We start from the raw sequence: 9343 nt of genomic DNA, 5'->3' as shown, positions 1-9343 counted from the left end.
TTACCCGCCTTGTATGCAAATTGACCAATGAAATGTTCGCGCCACGGTACAGTACATGGAAGACACATAGTACAAAGGTCTAATAAACTGATTCGTCTTAAACAACTCATACTCAAAGAAATATAGAACACCATTAAATATTTATAATGTGTTTTAAATGTTGCTTTCCGGTAACATTTCTAACAAAAAGGCCCCGGCGTTGTTAAGCCGTTGGAGAGCTTTCTTATGTGGCTTTCGGGACCTTCCGGGGGCGCGGGAAATGAACGGAGTCTGGCTGCGTGCAGCAGCAGGTCGTGCTTTGTTCGCTGCAGAGTTGCTGCACGGAGTGTCTGTGAATCTGAGTGTGGGACGGTTTTCATAGGGAAAAATGCCATCAACCCGCTCCAAGGTAAGAAAAACAGAGTGGGATTTTAATATTAATACAACGTGTTACTTGTGAAGGATTGAATTGTTTTCTTATCCTCTCAGAAAACCATGTTGCTTGCAAAGTTAGGTCAACTAAGCCACTAACCTTCCTGCTAGTAAATCCAGCGTATAGTTTTAAAACTTCAAAATACGTGGCTCATTGACTATTGCTACAAGTCTTTTATTTGCCAAATGATTAAGAATACTTAAAATTTAAGCTGCTCCTACTTGCAGTAACATACATTTGGTTTGGTTTGAACTTTGCGCTCAGAGGTGTGTCCCATAAAACTACTGCTGTGACATGTCGGTAATCCTTGAACATAAAATTTAATTCTACTTGCCCAGACTTTTATGGAGTATGTGTTTTTGAAAGTAAAGTTAAAATATCATCAAGGGCTCGAACTTTAAACTTTAAACATTAATATTTTGTGATCATCAGAGCTATAGCTTATTTTATCATCCTCTGTCCTCCTCGTTTAATTATGAACAAAAATAACCGTTATCACTCTATGGTGGCTCTGATCATCCCTGCTGTCTCCTACAGAAACTGGTAGCCCAGCCTCCATCCACCAGGATGAGTTTGAGGAGCTTCCGCAGTGTTCCCCTGGTTCCCATGGAGAGTTCATCCTCCTCTTCCTCTGACGACAGCTGTGACAGCTTTGGCTCAGACGGAGGCTTTGCCAATACGGTAACAACAAAATGCCAAGTTTGACCATTGCTGATATCCTTCTAAATGGCCTTGACCTTTGCAGCTAATGGCTTGTGTCTGTTTCAGAGGAGCAGCTTAAGACAGACGAGGAGGACCGCGGGGAAAGCGAAGGTGCTTGAGGCCACGTCAGAAGAGGACTCGTGCGGCGGGTTTGAGGAAAGTGTCATCAGCAGTCAGATCGAAGCTATGGTAAGAAATGCAAGTGTAACTTGTTTAAGGACTAGGTAATAGAACACAAGTGTTTTCTTTAACCACAAGTCGTTGATTCTTTCAGAAAGTAGACGCTGAGCCGCCGAGACGTGGCCGCAGGTCGAACATCTTGAAGGTTGCCATGACGTTTCCCACGAAGAAGACGGACAGGAAGAGGCCTGCATCAGAGCCGCTGCCTCAGCCTAAAGTGCCGAACTCCGACGAGGAGGACAACTTTATGCACAAGAGAGCCATGAATATTAAGGAGAACAAAGAAATGGTACTGTTTGGTTCCCTTTGTTTCACACTGATGTTATGACGCTGTAAACTGAACCCGGATGGTACCGTGGGCATTTTCGTCATGCATTGTTGTCTTGTTTGTTTTTAGCTTGCAAAGCTCATGGCTGAGCTGAACAAAGTACCCGGGCTCCTCCCAAGAAGACGAATGGCGACGTCCGCGTCAGCTACGGTATCGTAACCAGTTTGAACGAATCACTCTATTATTTCACATATTTACCACACGGAGCTTTTTGTCCTCTCTGTATTAATCACACGTTACTCTTTGCTCTTCAGCCCCGACAGGCGGCTCGGCAGTCAGCGGCAACCCCAAGAGCTTTCAGGAGAAACCCTGAGCGGCTGTCTCGACCCCACACTCGGTCCCGCTCACTGGTGGACGGCCCCCCCAGCCCGCCTCCCGAGGAAGACTCTGAGGATAAGTTTAGCCTGGTTCGCAAAAGTCCCTACTATGAGGAGGTCGACGAGCCTGTAAGTCGAATCATAGCTATCTCAAAATGTCCAAATATCTGAGATTGTGAATATGTTTCTAAGAAACTGTATTCCCTGCACAGCCCCGTCGTCGTTCCTTCAACGGCACCAAGGCCATCGCCCACGTGGTGCGGCCTGTGGAGGACATCACGGAGGCAGAGCTGCAGAATATCTGCCACAACGTGCGGGAGAAAGTCTACAACAGCTCAACCGTGGGTCCCTTATTCGCTCCGCTGCTGGAAACATTAGAAAAACGGTTAAATGTGAAACTGACTGAAAAGCAACATTTTTCAAATCTGCGTTCCCAGGGATCCACTTGTCACCAGTGCCGCCAGAAGACGACCGACACCAAAACAAACTGCCGTAATCCAGAGTGTGTGGGGGTGAGGGGGCAGTTCTGCGGGCCGTGTCTTCGTAACCGCTACGGAGAAGAAGTCCAAGACGCTCTTCTGAATCCGGTAGGATCATAAGCAGACGCGATTGTTAATAATACAGTAGTTTCTGGAGCACGTGTTGAGTGTGACTTCTCTCGTTCTGGCAGGAGTGGCAGTGCCCGCCGTGCCGAGGGATCTGCAACTGCAGCTTCTGCCGTGCCCGAGAAGGCCGCTGCGCCACAGGGGTGCTGGTCTATCTGGCTAAGTACCACGGCTACGATAATGTGCACGCTTACCTGAAAAGGTGAGGATACATTGGTAAAATGGGAAGTATTTCACAGGTTTATTTGAGGGTTTCTTTTTCCTTTGTTTTTCTCTCACACGGATTTATTTCTTCTCTGCAGCCTGAAAAAAGAGCTGGAAGAAGAGAGCGGCAAGTGAAACGTGGAGAAGCTGCTGGAGATTCTGGACCTGACTGACACGCTCTCACAAATCTTTACACGCAGAGTCCAAATGTCAGTTTTCAAAGCGTTGTAACTCACAATACTTCCTGTTTGTGAAGTTTTATTTTGAGCATTGACTGAAGAGGCACACAGCCAGTGTGCCTGCCCCCCCCCCCCCCCCCCCCCCCCTTCCCTCGTCCCACTTCCTGTTTTTAGGACTTTAAACATTGCATTTAGACAAATCAGTTGTGGAGTAAAATGGTTCCAATCCACCTTCTGCAATCTGATCTTTTAAATGATTAAGATGTACATATATCTCGTGTTTGTATACATTTGTATCTCTAATGATCTCTCCTGCTGCAAAAAGGCTTTAGGCTTGTTTATATGATCACCTGCATTATACATTGTTCTAAATGTATCGTTTTTTTAAAATTGCCCTCTTGGAAAATGCATCAGCCTCTGGAGGGGAGGTGTCTCAATTTTGTGCCTTTTTTTTGTCAGTTGCAAATTAATGCTTGTGTTTTTACAAGTTTTTGTTTTTAAAAAAAAAAAAAAAAAAAAAAAAAAAAAGTTGTACATGTTCTGTCCTGCAGAAATAGCCCAGTGATCTGCCTGCCACGAGGGGGGAGGGTATGCAGGTGGAAAGGGCATAGACCGAGGTCCACTGCCTCCCTCCTCTAAACCGAGAGGAACTGTGATATACTACAGCGCCTGGTTAAATATCCTTCATTAGATAACTGTCACTAATGGTGTGGAAACAATTAGCAGACTCTAATGGGAATCTCATACCTGTAAATCATTTTATCCTGTTAAAGCACATTCTCGCTCTGCTCCAGTCTCTTTGGCTCATTTTCTGCCGAACACTGTTAAGTAGGAATGGTTGAAGGTGCCACTGAAGTGGCAGTAGAGTTATGGCCTGCGTTTGCTGTTCACAAGTGTGATCCTCCACATGAAATGACACAGAATTAACCTTTTTGCTGTTCATCTTTGCAGCGTTCTTCATTTGACCTGCTGTGGAATACATGATCTTTATGGAACTGTTTTAAAAGCCATAATCGTTGGCAGGTGGAATTCAGCTAACTGCTGTCTGTTTTTACCATTTACCGTTTACCAACTCTGTTAAAGGGAATCTGCTTTGTTCTCATTGGTTGAGCTGTACGTTTTCATTAAAGCGTTAATCACTGCCGAGTCATGTCAGCGTCCTTCTTCGATTCAACCATCGCTCTCTCCAAAACAGTGGCAGCTGTAATTATTGTTATTTGAGCATGGAGGACAAATCCCGGCTGACGGCGTTGCTGAAGATGTGAACGCCGGACGTTTGTCTTTTCTTTTAATGCCGGTGAGGAACAGTCACTTTTAAGGTTCCGCTCGCATTCCTTCAGAAGGTAAAGCTTAACAAAGCCGACATTATCCTACAGGGCTGTCACAGCCGCTGCACAGTGAGGACGTTTAGGTTGTCAGTCAGCTGCCTGCGCAAGCTTGAATGGGTCAGATAATCACCGTTTACAGCGGCAACACAAATCAAAATACACACGTAACGGATCTCCTTAAAAGCATGTGCACACTGCCCTATCTTAATGTTATGTTAAAACTGTATATTAGAAATATTTGGCAACAACAACCCCAATTCCTTAAAAAAATAAAAATAAATCATGAGGCTGTGTAACAAATAAGAACAACATGCAATGTTTTATTCACAATAACAAATAGAAAACACCATGTTGAAAGTGTGATCTTTCTTTTATGAACAATATTAGCTAATTGTAAATCTGAGGGCCACAACAGGGTCCTATTTACCACTGTGTACCGTCCTCTCGCCTGCAAACATCTGGGAACTGATGCGACCCATTGTGCAGCCTTTGAGAGAGGATTATTGTCTCATTCTTGCCTGATAGAGGGGTTTAGCTGCTAAACAAGTCTGGGTCTTATTTGTCGTGTTTCATGATGCTCCAAATGTTTTCAGCTATGAAAAGATCTGACTGCAGGCAGGTCAGTCCAGCATCTGGACTCTTCTACTGCAAAGCCATGCTGTTGTGATAGCTGCAGTATGTGGCTGAGGACGGTCTTGCTGAAATCTGAAAGACCTTCCCTGAAAAACACATTACCTGGACGGGAGCATATGTTGATCTAAAATCTGCATTGATAGGGCTTTTCCAGAAGTGCAAGTTGCCACTTCCCTAGGCACTAATCCAAACCATTAAAGATGCAGGTTTTTGAACTGAGCACTGATAAACACTAAGATTGCTGAAGTTCTGAGAGACTCTGCCTCAATGGGGTGCTCTTTTTATGTTCAATGTCAATTGCAAAGAAAATATTAGTTTATGAGATTTGCAAATCATTTAATTCTTTTTATTCACATTTTACACGGTGCCCTAATCCTCAGAAATTGGAATTGTTTGTCCATTAACAGCATAACTTCTATAATATTAGAATCCTAGATAGATGCCCATAGAGATACTCAAAAAATAGACAATTAACAGATCTGCGAAGCTGGGAACCTGGCAATAGTTGCTATTTATTTTCTGTGATAAAAGACTAATGTTTCTATAAATTTGATGTATCATTTCAGAGCTAAGATATATTGATATAATATCGATACACACAAATCTCAAGACAATTATCACTGCAACATTAAAATGTGTTGTTCAGCCCTGAGATATTACTGCAGTACAGTGCTTTAGTGAATAGCTGTCAGAGAACTGGTTAGAATAAACACATTACCTGGAAAACCAAATAGACTAAACACAACCTTTACCGATGAAACGGTCCATTATAGGGGTGGATGCAACATGTTTGAAAGGATTTACATTGTTCACACTTTAACACATTAACGTTCCTCTCTGCTCGTCTCGGGTTCAGAGAATAGCTGCTGACACTGAAAATGTGTGCTGTGTGGAGGTTAAAGAGGGTTTGTGGTCTTGTAGCAGGACAACTTTGAGCCTTTCAGCAGTTTGTTTACTGCTTACATCTTTGCCCATCTGTACATTATTATTACCATTACAGCCCACATCCCCACTGCTTTGCATCCTGCTGTTTGTCGAGAAGACAGCAGAGAACTAAAGATACCTGACATTAGCCTCAACTGCACAATACAAGCAGATCATTGAAAATAGGATGTGATGATATGAATTATTAGTTTTCTTTTACTATTGTTGTTTGTGTGTCTTGTTTTGTGTCTACTACTAGTGCTTGTTGCTTCCCTAAGTGATTGGAGGTAGAAGGGGTTGACTCTGGTGTTACACCACAATTTGTCACAAAAGAGAACAAAGAGTGAGTTCCATATAATACCACATTGCCCAACAACTTTTCTATTTTGCTATCAGTTGCGTTTGATTAGGATTAGGCGTTAAATAAGGATATAAGGGATAAAAAGCACATGGTTAGGCTTAGATAAGAATAAATGCATGGTTGCAGGTTTACACACATGTTCTTCAAGTATTGGCTTTTTTGGTGGGCTTGCCAGCAGAAAGCCTCTTCTTCCATCTTAAATGATCCAAAGTTGCATCTAAACAACCCACACAACGCCTGAAACAATGTCCTATGGACAGAAAATCCTCGTAGATGTCTGTGTGGTGAAAACCAAACACAGCATATCAACACCAATATCTCATAACTGTCGGTGGTGGAAGTGTGATGATTTGGAGTTGATTTAGCAGCCACAGGACTTGGACACATTGCAGCCATCGAGTCAAACTTGAACTCCTCTGAATGTTAAAGTATTCTAGAGTCACGTGTGAGGTCATCAGTCCAACAACTAAAGCTTGGCTGAAATTGGGTCATGAAACAGGACAATCACACCAGTCTACAGCCAACAGATTTAGGAAAAAGAGAAAAATCAAGGTGTAGCAACCTGTCCAGACCTGTGTCAGGACCTTAAATAGCTGTCCATAAACAAATGCTGCAAACCTCAGTGAACTGAACCTCCTGTAAAAAAAAGTGGTCCAAAATTCCTCAGTGTTCTCACTTCAATCATGAAGTGCCATGTTTTGTTGGACGTGTAACAGATGACTTTTTAATTTTGTCCTGATACATAAAAACTTACGAGGGTACTTTCTCTTACATAGAACTGTGTATACCTTGCGATACAAACATGAGGGTGGTGTAAACTGTGGTATCTGACATTTTGAAATCAGTATTTTTTTCCCTCAAGGTTTCAAATTGAATTGAGAAGGGTCTCCTTCATGTCTAAAATAAAGTGACTGGTCCATTTCAAGTCATTTACTTAAAAGTGACTATGTGTAAAATGACAATCTCATAATAATTCCACCAATTTATACATTTGTAGTTCTTTGTCATTTCTAATCAATTCAGAGTCTAGTACTCATTAATTAATAATAAACAGTCTTTCAGACATACTCATATTTTTAAAGCCACGTAGATATAGATATAACTTAAATGGTAACGTCTTGTCTTTTTCCCTCTAAAAGGAGCATTTCAAAACTATTATTGGGTATAATAAAGATGCACTTGAAAATACTAGTCCTGTATTAAATACCAATGATCATCCACTCTGGGGTGATGAATATTTAGGGAAGTAATTGTTTACAACGCTCAAGCATTGAGCTGATCTGGTAATCAGGCTATGAAATACAATATTTATTCATTAGAGCAGATTTAATGAGGCCTTGCGGCGCTAATTATGAAAACCAGTGTAGCAGTAAATGAGTAGCGCATGGTGGCGGGCTGCGGGGTACCTGTAAGGAGGGACTGGGGGTTGAAGTGCCCTGAGTACCATGGCACAGTGAGCAGCAACATGCAGCCCTGACTGCGGCCGTCCAGTCGGCAGCTGTACATCACCGAACCTGCAGACAGTGAGCAGCAGATGGGCCCCACATCTCTGCAAGCCCTGCCCTCCCACCTCCAGGAATGATGCCTGGATTTCTCTAACGCATCTAAATATCCAAATAATCTATTCAATAGCTCGTCAACACACAGAACGGTAGAAAATCTCTGCAGCGAGGCTTTTAAATATTATTCCAGTTGATATATGGCCATACATAAAGCTGGAACAGGCTGAGCTCTTATTATATTTGTATGCGGATCTGGATACGTGTGGTAGGATTTCACAGCATAATATGGGTTTTGATTGACTGATATTTTCATTATGACTGCAGGGTAGCGTGAAGACTGTTAATTTGCTTGAGAGTCCTGCAGATCTACGGTGATTGTAGTAGAGCCAAAAGAAAAGCTGAATAAATGAAACTCACAGGGCACAATCACAATCTGTGGGTCAAAATCAACTGATTAATTATAATTTAGAATCAATCTGTCAGGCCTCTGTAATAAACACCCTTTCAGGCTTGCTGCTTAATAACCAGCTTTACATGCTGCAACACTGCTCACCATAGTATACCATGAAAAGCTACATTATTGCTGCGAATACACCATGATGCTCGGATAAATATTTCTGATGGTAAAATGAGACAAAATATTTCGATGAACTGACCAGCCACATGGACCGCTCCAATTTTTGATGCTGCTCAGCAAGAACACTTTCCACACAAGAATCCCCCACTGGCTCTGACCTCTACATCCTGTAAAGTATAGTGAGGAGAGTGCTGTTAAATGCATAGTGAGTGACTCTGGGTGGCAGGAGGCTTATGACATATTCCTTTCCTCCTATTCCAGCCTGGAAAGTGATGGAAACAGCAGTTTGGTCCAGGTGTCAGGGACATTATCAAAGAAAAGGGCTGCCTGCAGTTGCTCCATCTTACAGGAAATTGCCAACTCACCCTAACAAAGGAAGGCATAAGTGCACTTGCTGCTGCCTTCAAGGGGAGCGTGATAAGATGACATTATAAATACAGAATTGTTCAGGGAGGTGGAGGGGCAGGCACATCCGGCGGCTGAACTTGGCAATTCAGTTTTTCGTGCACATGTCCAAAAGCCTCAGTGGGTTTGTCTAAAGCATCATCAGCTTCTTTTCAAGTGGGGAGACACACATTTTGTAAATACGCCAAACTGTAACTATGAACTAAAATAATTCAAAGGGCTGCATCACAAAGTTTAAAACTTCAGATCCAGGGCAGCTGACAAACCTGGAAAGACAAAAGCATTTATGATAGACATGAACACTTCACATACAGAGAACTAACACTGTATAATGAGCCTGCAGTGGCCTCCAGGTAACAAAAAAAAAGAAAAAAATCTCTGCACAGTTCCACAAACAACCAAACAATTTAGGTATTTTCATTTCATGTTAATCACACACAGTCCTTTCTTTAAAGTTTCCCCCAAAATCAGTTCAGTAATTGTTAAAAAGACTGAACAAAGTTATGAAATATAAACTAATGGTCAATCAACACTTCTGTTAAAATATGTATAAAACTGCCATGAAACGCTGCTGCTGTTTGTCTCGTGAAACAGTTCTCTCTCCAAATAAATAGTTCTCCTGGTCACCTGAAGGGGGAGCTCTAATACAGGTAACTTGGTTCATTTTGACTTGCCTCAACTTTCAA

At 42.3% G+C, this 9343-nt stretch overlaps 1 protein-coding gene across 1 annotated transcript; it reads left to right on the top strand.

Moving 5' to 3' along the window:
* The first annotated feature begins 293 nt into the window (after positions 1-293).
* On the top strand, positions 294-3046 carry cdca7a (cell division cycle associated 7a). The gene is made up of 10 exons (XM_072397035.1): positions 294-388; positions 950-1093; positions 1181-1303; positions 1389-1583; positions 1692-1772; positions 1877-2068; positions 2152-2280; positions 2377-2526; positions 2610-2746; positions 2847-3046. The coding sequence occupies exons 1-10, from the start codon at positions 368-370 to the stop codon at positions 2881-2883; spliced, it is 1209 nt and encodes a 402-aa protein (XP_072253136.1). The 5' UTR covers positions 294-367; the 3' UTR covers positions 2884-3046.
* The last annotated feature ends 6297 nt before the right edge of the window (positions 3047-9343 follow it).

This window comes from Leuresthes tenuis, unplaced genomic scaffold, assembly GCF_036924035.1.
Source record: "Leuresthes tenuis unplaced genomic scaffold, fLeuTen1.0.hap1 SCAF_12, whole genome shotgun sequence".
Classification (NCBI taxonomy): Eukaryota; Metazoa; Chordata; class Actinopteri; order Atheriniformes; family Atherinopsidae; genus Leuresthes; species Leuresthes tenuis.
Note: the sequence above shows the minus strand (reverse complement) of the source record. Positions and strands in the feature narration are given on the sequence as shown.